This window comes from Symphodus melops (assembly GCF_947650265.1).
Source record: "Symphodus melops genome assembly, chromosome: 5".
Classification (NCBI taxonomy): Eukaryota; Metazoa; Chordata; class Actinopteri; order Labriformes; family Labridae; genus Symphodus; species Symphodus melops.
In genome coordinates, this window is record NC_136695.1 from 29883321 (window position 1) to 29900820 (window position 17500).

At 48.5% G+C, this 17500-nt stretch overlaps 2 protein-coding genes across 2 annotated transcripts in view; both read left to right on the top strand.

The window, feature by feature from the left end:
• Nucleotides 1–14343, top strand: part of LOC306824198 (semaphorin-7A) — a 29672-nt gene extending 15329 nt beyond the window's left edge. Inside the window, 7 exon segments of the mRNA XM_079344233.1 lie at nt 1–42; nt 2031–2139; nt 2289–2484; nt 7812–7927; nt 10217–10389; nt 10849–10904; nt 13646–14343. The exon segment at nt 1–42 is cut by the window's left edge and continues 112 nt beyond it. Coding sequence (XP_079200359.1) covers nt 1–42; nt 2031–2139; nt 2289–2484; nt 7812–7927; nt 10217–10389; nt 10849–10904; nt 13646–13992 — 1039 coding nt within the window. The 3' untranslated portion in view covers nt 13993–14343.
• The window catches only part of scnm1 (sodium channel modifier 1), a 255569-nt gene that overhangs the window by 176806 nt on the left and 61263 nt on the right, over nt 1–17500 (top strand). The window lies entirely within an intron of this gene.

Here is a 17500-nt window from a genome sequence, read left to right on the forward strand (position 1 = left end):
CAAGCGGGCCGGCGTCATGTACGGCCTGTTTTCAAACGCATGGTGAGCTGCCTGTTTCTGCCTCCACAGTCTGAAGCTTGAATCCTTATTCTAAAGGTGACCTGACCTTTAGGGTCACGACCCACAGCGTGCACTCACCTGTGAGCCTCAGCTTCAACTATTAGTGTCTGAAAGGGATGCATTCGAATCAAGCAGTGACCTCAAGAATGAAGCCAGGCTGCAGTTCCATAAGTGTCCACTGGGGGCAACAGAGTCCAGATCCAAGTCTGTAAATGGACTTTAAAGTTGAACCTGATCCGTGTGAGCGGTGACACAGATAAACACACCCCGAGGAAGAACAGTGTGACTGACAGGACTCCGCCCACACAGCTGTAAACACAAGCAGCACCTCCTGACACACACACACACACACACACACACACACACACACACACACACACACACACAGCAGAGTTCTGTGGGAACAATAAAACATGATAATAGTTGGAGAAGTTTGCAGCTGCTAAACGTGAAAACACAAGAACAGATTGTGATGTCACTTCCTGAGAGACGACGCCAAAGATCGTTTACAGGATTCAAACTGCTGTACAGAAAAGAGATCCGTGTTTGTGTTCCCACTAATAGATCATAATGAAGATCAATATTCCAGCTTCATTTGTTTCCTGATCTTCAGATGAACTCTGAAACATCTGTTTCATGACATCACTGAGAAAGTGTTCACTGAAGGGAACTCCAAACACTGAGTTAAAGTCCAGATCAGCTCTGAATCACCCCCCCCCGTCCTCTCCTAGCTGTGTCCCCGGGCTTGTCCTCTGCTATAGCTATGTCCCCGGCTTGTCCTCTCCTATAGCTATGTCCCAGGCTTGTCCTCTCCTATAGCTCTGTCCCAGGCTTGTCCTCTCCTAGCTATGTCCCCGGCTTGTCCTCCTATAGCTATGTCCCTGGCTTGTCCTCTCCTATAGCTCTGTCCCAGGCTTGTCCTCTCCTAGCTATGTCCGGCTTGTCCTCTCCTATAGCTCTGTCCCCGGGCTTGTCCTCTCCTATAGCTCTGTCCCAGGCTTGTCCTCTCCTATAGCTATGTCCCCGGCTTGTCCTCTCCTAGCTATGTCCGGCTTGTCCTCTCCTATAGCTATGTCCCCGGCTTGTCCTCTCCTAGCTATGTCCGGCTTGTCCTCCTATAGCTATGTCCCTGGCTTGTCCTCTCCTATAGCTATGTCCCAGGCTTGTCCGCTCCTATAGCTCTGTCCCAGGCTTGTCCTCTCCTAGCTATGTCCGGCTTGTCCTCTCCTATAGCTCTGTCCCCGGGCTTGTCCTCTCCTATAGCTCTGTCCCAGGCTTGTCCCTCTCCTATAGCTATGTCCCAGGCTTGTCCTCTCCTAGCTATGTCCGGCTTGTCCTCTCCTATAGCTATGTCCCCGGCTTGTCCTCTCCTAGCTATGTCCGGCTTGTCCTCTCCTATAGCTATGTCCCCGGCTTGTCCTCTCCTAGCTATGTCCGGCTTGTCCTCTCCTATAGCTATGTCCCCGGCTTGTCCTCTCCTAGCTATGTCCCCGGCTTGTCCTCTCCTAGCTATGTCCGGCTTGTCCTCTCCTAGCTATGTCCCCGGCTTGTCCTCTCCTATAGCTATGTCTGGCTTGTCCTCTCCTATAGCTATGTCCCAGGCTTGTCCTCTCCTATAGCTATGTCCCAGGCTTGTCCTCTCCTAGCTATGTCCCAGGCTTGTCCGCTCCTATAGCTATGTCCCAGGCTTGTCCTCTCCTAGCTATGTCCTAGGCTTGTCCTCTCCTATAGCTATGTCCCAGGCTTGTCCTGTCCTAGCTATGTCCCAGGCTTGTCCTCTCCTATAGCTATGCCCCCGGCTTGTCTTCTCCTAGCTATGTCCCCGGCTTGTCCTCTCCTATAGCTATGTCCCAGGCTTGTCCTCTCCTATAGCTGTGTCCCTAGGCTTGTCCTCTCCTATAGCTATGTCCCCGGCTTGTCCTTGTGCTGCTTGTATGGGGGTAATTCTTGCTGTCTCTGTCTTTGTCCAGGGGCAGAAATGTGATCTGTGCGTACTCCATTGAAGACATCGACCAGGCTTTCTCCACGTCCAAACTGAAGGGCTACAGCAGCTCATTCGTGGGCAGTCGTCCTGGGATGGTGAGATAAACCAGTTAGTCTTCATGTCCCCCACGAGGAAGACTCATTTTTAATAACAAGAAAAGCAATCTGGAACTCTTGTCCAAGGTTATTTTGTTTATTGAAGAAGTGTGTCTGGCTTGAATTGATGACATCACTTCTCCTCTCAGTGTGCCCTCAAAAACTCGACAAACGACATCAGGAACCTCGGCGTGATCAGATACCATCCAGAAATAGAGGACGTGATTCGGCCAGTTGGCGTGTCTCCACTCGACCTGCCCACGGACGACCAGATCACACACACTGTGGCCGACATCGTCCTGGCAGTCAACGACGAGCACTACAGCGTCCTGTACCTGGGAACAGGTGCGTGAGCATGTGGACATGTCCTCGTATGAACAGGACCAAGGGATCCTGACTTTATTTAACATCATGGTCAGAAGCATTGAACAAAAGCAAAGCAGTCAATAAAAGTGCTAAAGAGGAGACCTGAAGTTTGACTTGGACCAGCTCAGACCCGACCTGGAGGACTCGACTCAGACACTCAGACCTCCAGGTCGGTCTTCTTTAAAAACAGCCGAGGTGGGATTGATGTCCGTGCTGAGGCAGGAGCAGACATTAGATGAGCTGCAGGGACGATGATGGGTTTGAATCTGTCCTGATAGATGTGAGGACAGATTGAATCACTTGGCTGTGTAAACAGCTCTGCAGGATTATCAGGACTGTCCCACAGCGAGTGACTCAAACAGCCCAGAGACACACGAGCCGATCCAAACCGCAGGCTGAGTCAAGGCAGGTTACAAACAGCTTTAATGAATCCACAGCTCAGATGCTGATCTGGTCCTGAAGAGCAGAAAATGCAAACAGGAGCTTTAAACTGTTCGATAGAAATGATTGCTGCCCTCTTTTGCTCTTTGACTGTTTTCACTCTGATCAAAGCGGCGATGCCGAGGCGCTGCCGTTGCCCGTGGCGGTTGCTCCAAAAAAATTGCCTTGTGCCTCGGGGAGGTTGCCGTGGCAACCGTCAGCAGTCATAGCAGCCGGAGTGTGCGCGAGCGTCTGGGCACGGCTGAAGTTCACAGGGAGACGAGTCAGTGTCATTTCCTGAGCTCGTATGAGCCCGTCATTCATCCAAACGTTTCTGGGTTGGTTCCTATAATAGCTCGGAGAAAACAAAAAGACAGTATGGTGGCTTCACTAAGTGTGTCAGAGAGGGAGGGATGGAGCTGGCCTGGAAACTAACTGGAGCACTGTGAGAGCTGTCACCAGGACTGAGCACAAACATCACAACACTGCTGCTTTGTTCCACTCGTGATTAATCAGAAGAAACGTCTTTAAGCTCGAAGGGTGAAAACACAGTTAGATCATCAATCCGACAAAAGGGATCAAAGTCACGACTTTCCATGGTTCTAAATATGATGTTGACAGAAGAAGCACTCGCTCCGTCACAAGGCTTCAACCTGAGGTCACCACCGACAGACGGACGGGCGAGTCCTGGTCAAACATTCAAAACGTCCCGAGGTGGAACGATCACCTTTTAAAAAACCACGGCTTGATCCTTATTATTCCTGCCTGAATGTTCATTGGTCAGAAATCCATTAGAGTACTCGGACTTGTTTGAGACTTGGTGAGATGGTCGAGTTGTTCGAGTCAGGACTTGTCTGTGGTCGCGTGTCGTCACGTTGCTCTCCTCATGTTTGTTTGTGGAGGTTTTAACGCTCTTCATGAAGCTCTAAACTTTCTCTAAAGTCGGCTTTGATCGCCCCTCTTCTCTGCTCTTCATCACCTCCTCTTCCCTTCAGGCACGCAGCCATGAATATTCACCGGCCTTGAAAGGAATCAATCTGCATAATTAATTTCAAACACGCTCTCGTATGTCTCTACAAAAGATCGAGAGTGGCTCACTCCTCAATAATCCAATCCTGAGTGAGAGAAGCAGACAGTCGAGCGCTTTGAACCAATCAGACGAGTCGATCTACCTCTGGACCAGTGGTGTTGAAATCGAAGCAGATGCATTCTGGGTAGCCTCGGGACATTAGTCTTCCCCTCGCGACAGGAATTCCAATAAATATCCTTCTCTGAGTCACAGAAGGCGGCGTTTATCTTTGAGCGAGGAAAAGGAGACGCTGATGTTGGTGCGCTGCCCGGAGAGCAAATATTACTGCGAGTGTCGGAACAATAAATATCACAGAGGGGGATGATGTCATCCTCCGCCGGGCTGCTCCACCATCTCCTCCAATCTATTGAGCGCCTTCAAATGAAACACGGAGGCCTTCTTTCAGTTCGCTCTGCTTCGTTTAGGATGCTGAGAACGATGCAGTTCGACTCCGTCTTTGTCTGTGACTGTTTGACGTGTGACAGAAAATGGCGCCTCGCGGCCAGCTGGCGTTTTTGTCGGTGCAGAGAGGCGCTCGCTGTATGCTCAGGAGCGACTGCATGAAGCCTCTGAGCGCTGCACGTCCCTCTTGTCTCCGTGTCAACAGTCGGCCGGACGCTCTGTTACGTATCACTGCATGTTCTACATTTCAGAACGTTTAGTTCCTGATCAGACACGGAGCGAGGACGACCTTCAAAAAGGGAAAGATGCGACTCGTTCTAATTTTAGACGTTGGTCACTTTGTCGGCTTGATTTCATAAGATATTTAAAATAAGATACTGCAGAAGTCCTGTGCAGCCTTCGACCTCCACTCGCTCCATGAATCAGTGTCCGTCACTCTCAGCTGAGCGTCGGCTCCTCGACACTTCAGCTGAAGTGGAACGGCGAGACCGTGGGTGCCGAGCATCAGGGCGCATTGATGGCGGCTGTTACGAAAGTAGACCGCTCATCTAATTTCCTCCTCGCCCACCCGACCCGTCCACCCACAGTCTTGTTTATTCTAGTCTCAGCTGTCTGGAGTCAAAAGGAATCCACTTTGTCATGTTGACCCGGACCAAACTGACGGGGCGGCACCTCATTCCTAATAAGCTAAACATCGAACCACGAGCTGGGAGCTTCAAAGTGTCTAACTGGCCTCACTGGGAGCTTCCTCTGTGAGACGCAGCCTGACACAACTCTGCAGGATTTGACAAAGTGAATTTCTCCTTCTTTTGATCAGCAGCCAGCAGATAGCTCAGTAGAATATATGCATGTAATTACCAGCTACTGCAATATCTGTCATCTTTAAAACATGGCAGCCGGGCCAGGCTGCAGAAACGCTTTCATACCCCGTTATTTTTTCATGAAACAGAATCAGCTTTCAGGTCTTTGATGAGTGAACTGATTGTGATTTTAAGTGTTTCGTAGCGTCTTGCCTGTGGTGTCCGTCTCTGAACAGGCCGATGTCCAGGCCGTATTTTAAGGGAGGTTTCAAACTACGGACCTGCGCCTGTATCTCAGTACGCTTGATCCCAAAGTCGGGTTCAGTTGATCAGTGTGAACGCTTGGCGAGGTGGTCTCGACATCCTTCATGTGTGCTGGAGTACGGTCCAGAGAAGAGCCGTGCTCTAACAAGGACGTGCAGCACCAGCCTGTTTCTTTCTCTGAGCTTCGTGGTTGATGTGGACGAAGGAAGACGGTGGTTGTTGGAGTCTCTGACAGTGCTTGCCATGGTCGGCGTGATAAATCTGGAGAAACTTGAACAGGTCAAATCTCTGTTTGCTAAAATGAACTGTTGGTCAATTATCTCCATTAAAGGTTCAGAAAGTTCTGCACGCTGTGTGTGTGTGTTTGTCAGGCCGCTAAAGACGAGAGAAAAAGCAGCAGAGGATGGACGAAAGGTTGGAGACCCCTCAGAACTAGAGTAAAAACTAGATCATTAGTCTCGAAGGCCAGCGTCTGCTGGAGAGAGAAGAGAGGATCACTTTCTCTCGCCTCAGGAGCTCTCTGACAGATTGACCACAAGAAGAAGAAAAGCTCAGTTACAGAGGCGATACAACAGAACGCTCCCCTCGGGGGCGTGCAGCGGTTTCTATTCAGCATCAGAGGCTGATTTCTTTTCACCGTGTGATGTTAGCCTGACAGTGGCGTTAGCCTGACAGAGACTTTAGCCTGACAGAGACGTTAGCCTGACAGAGACGTTAGCCTGACAGAGACGTTAGCCTGACAGAGACGTTAGCCTGACAGAGACGTTAGCCTCACAGAGACGTTAGCCTGACAGAGACTTTAGCCTGACAGAGACGTTAGCCTGACAGAGACGTTAGCCTGACAGAGACGTTAGCCTGACAGAGACGTTAGCCTCACAGAGACGTTAGCCTCACAGAGACGTTAGCCTCACAGAGACGCACAGAGACGTTAGCCTCACAGAGACGCACAGAGACGTTAGCCTCACAGAGACGTTAGCCTCACAGAGACGTTAGCCTCACAGAGACGCACAGAGACGTTAGCCTCACAGAGACGTTAGCCTCACAGAGACGTTAGCAGCTCAGAGGGCAGAGAGGGAGTCTGAGTCTGCACCTTAGAGAAACACTATTAGCCAAGCATGTGTGTGTTTCTTGTCCTTGTGTCTGACACTCTCAGTTCTTATAGTAAGCGTGTATATTAAAAGGTATTATGGGATGTGTTTGCTGTGAAAAGAAATGTATCTGCTCAGCAAACTCCCCCCGGATAAATAAAACCAAAAAACAGATTCTCTCAGCAGATGCAGCAGGAGTTCAGCATTGTCAACCTTTTTCTCGCTCTCTGAACGTCTTGCTGCTATTTTAGTGCTGACACGCCGTTTTGATGAAAACGCTGAAAATAGCTGCAGGCAGGATTAAAGAATCGGAGGAGAATAAACTGGTTGACATGGGGAATGTTATCTTTGACTGAGGAGAGAGAGAAAATAAAAAGATTTGAAGTTTGTGGAAAAAGAGACAAGTTAGTGACAGCGAGAGGCCGCCTGCACGGCTACAAACACGACGACTGCTGCCTCATGGAGGGAGCGTCAGGAGATGAAGGCGTCTGATAAGAAAGTTTCACTGTAATCACATTTTCACAGGGGGGGGGGGAATAATCCAGAAACATGACAAAAGAGGAAACAAGCTGGAACATGTTTCTGCAGGGAGCCTCAGAATCTGTCAAGTCTTTTTCTTTGGAGAGGAAGACGCAGCTGGGAGGGAGCTAACAAAGGGAGTTAGGTAATGCAAATAAAAAGGTAACATTAACATTTTTATTGGCCTGCAGCGACGAACACGATACGAGGTAATAAAGAAACGCTGCAGAGCGAGACACTGTAAACAGTTTGTGAGAAAAACGCCTCGTCAGCAGAAGATGTGGTTTTTATTTGGCATAAAACACACGAGGTTCTGAGTAAATGTGGATCAATTTGTTTTACCTTAATAATCAATATATATAGGACTCTGTATATTGTGTTTTATTTTGAAACTGACCCAATGCTCTGTGCATTTATTTGTCTGACTTCCTGTTTCTGTGTGTATTTCAAACGGCTGCTGCTTCTGTGGTTGTTGGAGGTCAAACGCGTACCAAGCAGCTCCGCCTTCACAAACGCCTTTTCATAAAAAAACCTCCAAAACTCCAGTTGACCATTTTGCCTTTGGCTCTCCGGGGCACCCTGAGAGTGGAGGCAGTCCAAGTAAAATCCATATATTTATCAAACACACACGAGGGCGGGCAGCTCGAGCGGCTAAAGAGAAAAGCAGGATGCTGAAATGTTATGACACAAAGGATGTCTTTATTACCGTCCATCAACAACATCTTTTCTCTCTGATTTCTGCAGATCAAGGAAAAGTCCTGAAAGTTCTGCACAGCAGCGAGGGGGTCTTCATCATATCTCAGTACTCGATGTTTCACAACGAAGGGCCCGTCCTGAACATGGCCATCGACTCCCAGAAGGTACGTAGTGCGATGGTGTTCCTGCTGTCTTCATGCACAACACGTCAGCTCTGGAACGGCTTCAGACTGACAGCAGCTGATACCATCCACTGCCTGTAAATACACTCAGTCTCTTTTACCAAAATGAAGCTGAAATAAGTGCGTGATAGGGAAGTGGTTTGGAGCCCAGACGTATGCTGAAGGAATCTGGCTGCTCAATCAATCAATCAATCTATGACATTAGCCTGCTGCTAATAACCTCAGGTGGACACAGGACTTTGGTTTATTATTCCGTCTTCTTCTGTTAGTTTATGTTTTCAGACATGAGCTGTTTGACAGGCTTCATTTCAGGGTTGATGAACATCTGCGAGGAGAGCTGCTGATCTGCACTTTGTGTCTGTCGTGTTGTAAAGGTTTGACTTCCACACGTCGACATGTACACGCAAACAGATGAGGCAGCAGCAGACCAGCAACTCTATTTTCCACACGGTGATTTTATTGATATGTTTTAGTCTGATGGCTTTGCAGGGAGCGAGGCAGCTCTTGTTTCTAGTTTTGAAAAACTTTGATGGACCTTTTAGTCTCCAAAGATCACACTGCAGCTTTTCTCAGCCATCGACTGCAGCAAACTGCTGGAGCAATTTAAGCCTGTAGTTATTAGCCCTCTTCACACTGCTGTTTATGATATTTACGCCTCCTGTGATGATTAGCCTTCCATCTGAATGCTGCAGAGGCGTGATGGGGGGGATGATAGGGTCCACACTAATGCAATGTGACCTCACAGACTGGCACGCCAGTATTACGCCATTGTGGAATGAATATGAACGTACAAAGACGTGATGACAGCTGAGCTTAGCTGCAGCACTTTTAGTGGAAAAATGGATCGCAGGTATCAGATTTGATTGAGCCCCTAAAGATCTGACATTGTCCAATTATGCAGAGTTTGAAAACCAAGAATGTCAAAACATTAAAAAAATATATTAAAAACAAGTCAAGTATCAAGAATAATTTGTAAGATGTGAGAGTCACAGATCTTGCAGTCAAACATTTCTCATGCTTATATATGAACTTCTTATACATGTTTTATACAAGTCTACACAAACACAAACTCTTGCCTGCAGCTCAGTATATAAATAAACAGACCTGTGAGAGTTGATGTGGATTTTTGGTTTGTCCCCCTGAAGGCTGAGGCAAGAAAAAGATACAAGCCTTTTTTAAATCTGTTCCCACCGATTACAGATCTTTCAGCCCAATCAGCTCGTATGGTTTAAAGGTCACAGCTCCTCCTTCTTTTAGTTAAAATCAGTGTCAGAGCTGCTCTTCATCATGTGTGTGAAGTGTGTTGTTGTAAATCCACTCTGATCCTGTATTTGATCATGTCTATAAACCCCTCTATTTCAGCCCTGCTCAGAACAGGCTGTTTCTGTGTCTGTAGCTTTAAATATGTAAATGAGCTGTGTCTGACCACGCCCCCTCTCTGGAAGGGCTCGGGTGTACTCGCTGCTGTCTGGCTCCATGTCCTATTGTTTACGGTGAGAAGGCAGACTCAGAGGGCAGAACAAACACCTAGCTGTGGGAGTGTCACCCACCTGGGGGAGGGGCTACTGCCCTTTGTGATGTCATGAAGGGGAGGGGCTACTGCCCTTTGTGATGTCATGAAGGGAACATTCTCCAAACGGCCTGTTTGAGCAGGCAGAAGACGAAGAGGATGGATTTTTCTCATCATTGAGGGGTTTGTAGACAGACTAGAGACACATGTTAGAGGAACATGGAGGAGAGGATTTATCAGAATAAGTGACCTTTAATAATCCATGCTCGATTATCGATTATAAACCCTGCACATTATTAAACAGTCACTCAATCATTTTTTGTTTAGCACCTATTCACCTATTCATCTCCAGAGGCTTTACAAAAGAGCATGTGGGATAATATGCAGGAAAGATTTGTATTCCTCGTGCTCCTGTTGCTCACACTTCCTTGGCGCTGAGGTGGAGGTCGGAGCAGGCCGTGCATCATGGAGGACGGCGGTGGTCGAGGGGAACGACACAGTCTGACGGCGTCGGCTGTTTCTAAAGTGTGGGACTGAATTCAAAGGCTTCGGTCACATCATGTGTTTTCACAGGTTTTATTGACTTTCCCGCTCAGTTGTTCTAATTGTTCCATGTCGGTTTGACTTTTCTCCGTTTGTCACGGTGACTGCGTCTCGCTCTTTTTCTAATAAGCAGTCTGAATAACTCTGTTTGACTTCTTCCAGTAACACTGTGCTGTTATTAAACCATAAAACATGCTGTCACATCTCGTCCTCCTCAGGGGCACCTGTACGTCGGCACAGCCATGGAGATCCAGCGGCTGCCGCTGGCTGACTGCGGTCGCTATGGCGACACCTGCAGAGAGTGCATCCTTTCCCGAGATCCGTACTGCGGCTGGGACAGGGCCCGGAGGAAGTGCGTCGCCATCCCGCCTGGATACAACGTCACGTCTGGGTATGATTGGATATGATGTCAGTGCTGCAGAGAGGAGAGAGGAGAGGACGCTCACGAGCTCTTTATAAAACACACACACACACACACACACACACACACACACACACACACACACCAGCAGCATTAATGTGGACTGAGTCAGGTGGCTGTGAGGTGATGAAAACCTTCCTATGATTTAAGTTTATTAAACATGTGCTTGTTGAACTCACACAGCTTTGACTCCCTTGGTTAGTGAATTGTTCTGGCTTTAATGGATCTTTGCATTTCCAATTTTTAGAGAGAAAATGAAAATCAATCATGTGCTGTAATGAGCCTGTGACTCCGGCGCTCCCCCTCCTCCCTCCGACTCCGAGTGATTTGTCTCTGCATGTTTTCATTTGAATGTAACAGCTGATGTGGAGGCCCATTTATGAAACTGTTTAATGTTGATAATTTGTCCTCTCTATTGTTTCCCGACAGGGCGCTCGTTCAGAATCTGGACCATTCCAACTCGTCTGTTTGCGGGGAAGCTGCTGGTGAGCCCTTATCTGCTCTCTCCCCCTCTCTCTTAATTAAACCAGAATAGGAACCTTTCTGAGCAGCTACAGTCAAAAGATGATTATCATATAATTGAAGCAGAGTCCAAAATCCCTGCAGGGAGAAGCATTTGACTTTTTTCCAAGTCTGGCCCGTCTCAGAGCTCCAAACTCAGATATAACCTCGAATCATGACGGCTTTACCCCCCTCTGAGGGGGGCAGCTATCTCCTCTAGTCATCGGGTTTTAACATTGACTTTATTTCTACTTATGTCAGAGGCGACACATGTCCTGTCCTACACAGAGGTCCTATACAGAGACAAGATGTGCAGAGAGTGAGCTGCTCTCTTCCTCTGTGATCAATCAGCCAATCAGACAGCTGCTCCCTTCCTCTGTGATCAATCAGCCAATCAGAGAGCTGCTCTCTTCCTCTGTGATCAATCAGCCAATCAGAGAGCTGCTCTCTTCCTGTGTGATCAATCAGCCAATCAGAGAGCTGCTCTCTTCCTGTGTGATCATGAAGGAAACCTGCTGTGTTGAAGCTTCTCTGACAACAATGCAGCAGCCAGTATGTCCTCCTTCTAACTTTAGATTCTGCTCCTGAATGCTCTGGATCTGATTGGACCAGAGAAGGTAGGCGGGGCTTTGAAGGCCGTTTTGGACGCCCCTGGGTTTGCCAGATATGAGACCTGATAGAAAAGGAAACCTTGCAGAAACTTCCTGTGTTCAAAAATGAAGCTGACGCTGAAGTGTAACATCCTGCAGTTCCTGGAGTGTCCACTAGAGGCTGGCTGCAGCAGCACAGGAAGTCACATACACACCCATTCAAACAGCCTGTTTTTACAGCAGACATAAGGCGTGTAGCTGAGCTGATTGACAGGTGGGCGCCGTGTAACGGTTTGTCAGGAGGCTTAAAACCCGCCTCAGCTCTCAGCCTGTCGTTAGCTTGACTCAGAGTTAGCCTGAGACAGCATTTCCAGCACGGAGACCGCCATCCATGGGACTCCAGCGCCCCCTGCAGGACACACAGGGGACTCCAGCGCCCCCTGCAGGACACACAGGGGACTCCAGCGCCCCCTGCAGGGACACATGGGGGACTCCAGCGCCCCCTCTTGGAACACACAGGGGACTCCAGCGCCCCCTGCAGGAACACATGGGGGACTCCAGCGCCCCCTGCAGGAACACACGGGGGACTCCAGCGCCCCCTGCAGGACACACGGGGGACTCCAGCGCCCCCTGCAGGAACACACGGGGGACTCCAGCGCCCCCTGCAGGAACACACGGGGGACTCCAGCGCCCCCTGCAGGAACACACGGGGGACTCCAGCGCCCCCTGCAGGACACACGGGGGACTCCAGCGCCCCCTGTAGGGACACACGGGGGACTCCAGCGCCCCCTGTAGGGACACACGGGGGACTCCACTCAGGCTTCAAACACATTTACAGTCTGGTACTGACAAAGGTAACCCAGAAGAAAGACTTCTTAAGTCGATGTGAGGGGGGAAAAACTTCAAGTCTTTCCCACGACCTTTACAGCAGAGTTCAGTCTTCACCTGAAGTCACGTTGGCAGACGCTCGACAGAATTGTTAATGATGAAGCGAAACTCGAGCCTGCAGCTGTCTCTGTTTCTCTTCACCCACAGAGACCCGACTACACAGGTTCCATCCAATTTATTCTAGCAGAGCGAGAAACTCAGGATACGACACCTCGGTGTGATTCCCTGAGATTCTGATTGGATGAACCTGTGAGGGATTCAGCTACGGCTCTCTGCTGGCCCCTTTAAAAGAAACAGGTGATAATGTAGGACCTGCCTTAAGGCCCACATCCTGTCTGCTTCATAATGAAGTGTAGTGGAGCATATTCCCAAATTCATTAGCCCCTAATTCAATCACCAAAAACTAACTCACACATAATGAATATGAGGACATGCTGTCCCTGGTGATCTCGCCGCCTTCAGGCGGTTTCACTTTGGTAATCCTTCCTTGTTAAAAACAACCGGTGAGAAGAGCAACATGGAGATGAGCTCTGAAAATGTTCTTCAGGTGAAGAGAAGTAGAAGCAACACTGAAAGTTGTGGTTTATCAGTGAAGCTCACTGGCTGTATAAAGATGGACAACAAGCCTCATCCTTCTCCCACTGAACTACAGTGAAGCCAAACGTCCTTCTGAGCCAGACTCCAGCTGGGCTCAGCTTTGAGAGCTGTCGTTTTGACGTCACTGTTTTTACTTAAAAAATAAAACCCATTTAACTTCCTGCTAAAAGGTCAAAGGTCACTCAGGCGGGTTTCAGCCCCTCGTTCAGACACTCGTGGTTACGGTAAGTTTTAAGTCCCCTTGCCGTTCTACCTCGAGTCTGATAATCTGGTGCACGCAGTAATGCAGGAGCCTCATTGGTCAACAGAGCTGTCAATCATGTCATTAAAAACTGTTTTAAAGCATCAAAAAACAAATTTAAAGAAACTTCTCGGAAAACAGAAAATGTGGACAAACCATGTTGGTTCTGACATACCGCAGCGCTTCACGTGAAGGAGGCGGGGCTAATGACCTATACTGCCGTGGGGTTACTATAGGTCATACGTTGAGCTCCAAATCTTCTGGCTTCTTTTGGCGAGATGTTTTGTTGTCTATTCTTTATCCTGAGAAAGAATCAAGAGACGGGGAGTGTGTTGTTTCCAGTGCAACATCTGTGATTGGGTAACGTAACTTCCTTTGGTGTGAAACTCCTCCCTCTTTGTCGTTACAGCTCTGAAACAGCGCCGGACTTCTCCCAGGGAAGTGATGATCCAGTCCAACACCTCCGTCTTTCTCCCTTGCCCCGTGCGCTCCTTCCACGCCACCTATCGTTGGGAGAAGGACAACTGCATCAAGAACTATCCCTGCCTCTTCTCTGGGGACTTCTGCGTCCTGGGGCCGGTTGTCGACACCCCCCTGAAGGAAGGCGTTTTCCGCTGCATGGCCACGGAGGACGGGTTCAAGGTGGAGGTGATCTCCTTCAGGCTGGTGAATAACGGCAGGCTCCTCGCCGCCTCCCTGGCCTCCACCGTGGGGCTGTCGCTCCTGCTCGCCATGGCCACCCTGTGGCTTCATTAACTGCAGCTAACGCTAATGCTAACCTCTCATCCTTATTGGCTCCCAATGACAGGAAAGGGGAGGAGCCGATGTTAGGAGGGGAGGTTTGCAGAGCATTAAAGTTCATGGTTTGGTTAGATGGTGGAACTTCACCTTCTTCCTTTTTGTAGAGAAACAAACGAAGGATCCAATTGTACGTGTGTGTTTTGCATAAATTTACATATCTTAGTAAGAGAGCCAAACAGGAAGTAAGTTTTATTGATTTTCAGACTAAAGGAGTTCCTGTTCAGCCATACGTTGATGCTTTGCAAACCTTTCCTCTCTGACTCAAAGAGATCAACATATCGAATGAGTTGGGAAAAAAAACAAAAACACCAATACCAGGCCAATTCTTTTCACCATTCCTCCACTTCTTTTCAAATTGACTTGATTGTGCTTCTTTGTGAATCTATAAACCTTTAATACCGCTCTGACACCCGCCCATGCATCTTGTTGAAGTTCATCCGTGTAGCTCATTAGTACTTGTCTGGTATTGAAATTCAAAAGCCTTAACACTTCTGGGACATTAACTCCTAAGCACAATTTTGCAGTCGAGGCAGAACGCTGCAGGCTCGGTTGGACTTGGCGCTGTAATTATAGTGCAGCCGAGTCCAACAACATTGCTGGGAGGAAGTGTCAGCTATTTGACAGGAAGTCGGCGTGTGGGCAAACGCTCATTTTCCAACATCACTGTGTCTCAGCACCTCCTCCACAGACGAGGCCGTTTCTTGAATAATCTTTTTATCAGACGGTATCAGACGTCGTTAATACGCCTTGTTCACTGCTTTTTTTTTTTTTTTTTTTTATTGTCCTTCCTCCTCCCCAGAGTATCAGAAAAAAAACCCTCGCTGTAAACAGGAAGTGAACAAACACAACAACGCCTTCAGCTCCTGTTGAAACAAGTGTCTAACTGTGAGCTTTAAAGAGCCTCCGAGTGTTTCTGTAAGCTTTATTAGAAAACCAGTTCATTATAAATCATGTCAGCATGAACGTTTAAACTTTGAGATTATGTTCATTTCATATCAGTAACTTTTGTTTTCATTCTGGGTATGTTGGCGGCGTCACAGGAGTGTCGATGTTTGACAAGACAAGCTAACGTGCTAACGTGTTTTAGGTTTGTCAGATTTTTTAACTTCGATGTGAAACAATTAAAAATCAAATGATATCTGGAGAAAAAATCAAACATTAATCTCAGGCCGCGTGACGGCCCGATCACACGGAGACGCGTCGCCAGCAGAACCAAAGTTCTCCGTCTGTACAGCACACGCATCGCTCGCCACTGTCAGTTCATCCAGAAGCAGCTAATCAAACCAAAGCGGAGGCTTTTCCTTCGCCTCTCGCCTCCGAGCAAACAGCTGGAGCGCTGCTGATGCAGAGGGCGCCGCGTCTCCGTGTGATCGCAGTTTTCACAACTAACACTGTTTGTTTCAGTTAAAACAAACCTGAGTCAGAGCTGTCAATCAAACCGAGGTGTGGACCAACCCACCACACAGGAAACACTGACCTGAGGCAGCAGTGTGAGGCTTGCATTTGATTGTTACCTGTGAAGTGTGTTCTGTGTTTGATTGCTCTGCCGGGCTGATTTGTACCATAGCTGCCTGATATTCGTCTTGATTGGTTTTTATGTCATAGTTAGAGAGTGAAGCGTAACCACTGACGGCTCAGTGCTCACATACACGAGTCCTGTTGGTCAGAACCCGCAGCCCGTGAGGAGAGAACGGGCCGAAGGAGAAGACAGAGACGCCGTCCAGCCTCATGCATACTGATGAGTCGACTGAAGGAGTCGTTTTGTGCGCTGATGAATTATGCAGCGGATTAGCTTGTTCTCCAGAGCACAGAGAATTATCATTCGGTAATGTAACACAACTCCGGCCGTGCCGAGCCTTCCACACTGGCAGAGATGTCATTAATAGCTAATTAGACAACAGAGCCGGCGCGTCACGGACCATATTAAGGAATGTGTTTAACGCCGTGAGGAATGCGAGCGTGTTCTCAGCTGTGTGTCGTGTTTCTCACTGTGCTGGTTTGTGTGTTGCTGCACTGCACTGACGCAGCATGCTAACGCTGCCAAAAAACAACAACAGAACAGCAAAGATGTGTTGAGCCAAGTCATCTGCTAAACAAAAAAACAAAACCCCTCGCTCCTCACCTCAAACCCTGAGCGTGTCATCACAAACGCTGCTGCAGGGCGAGAAGCTGTTAATGAAGTCCATGCTGCCAGAAATCACAGCAGCTAACTGCACCGAGTCAGACAGGTCTCGCTGCTACCACAGGGCTATGCTAATGCTATGCTAATGCTAATCAGGCAACAAACCTGCTATGATGAGTCCACCAAGTCCCAAGTCCATCCTGAAGGACGCTCGGTGATCCCTTTCGAGGCTTAGCACCACCAGCTGTTTGTTTTTGTTTTGCAACCAAGTGACCTTTTGCGACCTTCTTGATATCTCTGCAAAGCGAAGATGACGAGATGACTTGTTAGCGTTGGTTAAAGCTAACCATTACCCAAAGCTTTTTTTGCTATGTCATGTGAGTGGAGGAACCTCAAGGCGGCGCCGTCTGTGGCTGACCTTCGAGTCTCTTCCAGCGGGGACAAGTGGAGAGAGCAGAGTCTCAGCTGGAGCGACAGAGGAGAAACAAAGGGCTAACCCGTCTGCTCTCCCTCCTCATAATCACATTTCCTCGTCTCGTCTGCCGAACAGTCAACAGATTCTGCTCAGCACGCCGCGCTGCTGTGGCGTCCCACGAAGTGACATCATGAAGTGAGGGTAAAGACCTCCTTGAACGATGTTAACGCCACGATGAAAGACGTGAGCTAAACTACTGCTTGTCCGTTGGAACCGCGATGGATTGTGGGATGTGTAGTTCCTTCACACTCACATTTTCCAGCTTCTGTTTCATCTCGGGGAGCTGGTTGGTTGCAGGATGAATAATGTCGAGTTTTAGAAAGTGGGCGGCCGCTGAGTGTTTGTTACAGTGTGGATTTGGGACGAGGACTGAGACGACTTTGTGTCATGAGGGGGTCAAACTAGATCAGATAGCTTCGTGCAGCGTTTCATCCTTGGCTAAACAAGGCGCTTTAAAAACCCCACGCTCATGTTTCTAACATCTGATATCCACGCGGACGCTTTATCTACACTCAGTTATCTCTCGTCTGATTGGTCATCTTCAGCGTGCCGGATTAAAGGCCGACCTCCTTCAAAGCCGGCTCTCGTTCTGCCTTCAGGAAAACCATCAGATCTGGCTCTCTGCTGCGGGAAGGTGGCGTGAAGCGGGTCGCCGTGTTAGTTTGCTCTGGGGTTTGTTTTTGTTTGAGTGTTAAGTACTGTACATGATGTGTGCCCATATCTGTGTCGTGATATATTCTAATTTTAACGTAACATGCCAAACTCTATGATTAAAAAAAAAAGAGATTTATATTGGTGCCATGCCAGTCGAACGCCATCTCATGTATTTTTAAAAGAAACTGATATCTATAGTGCGATAGATATTC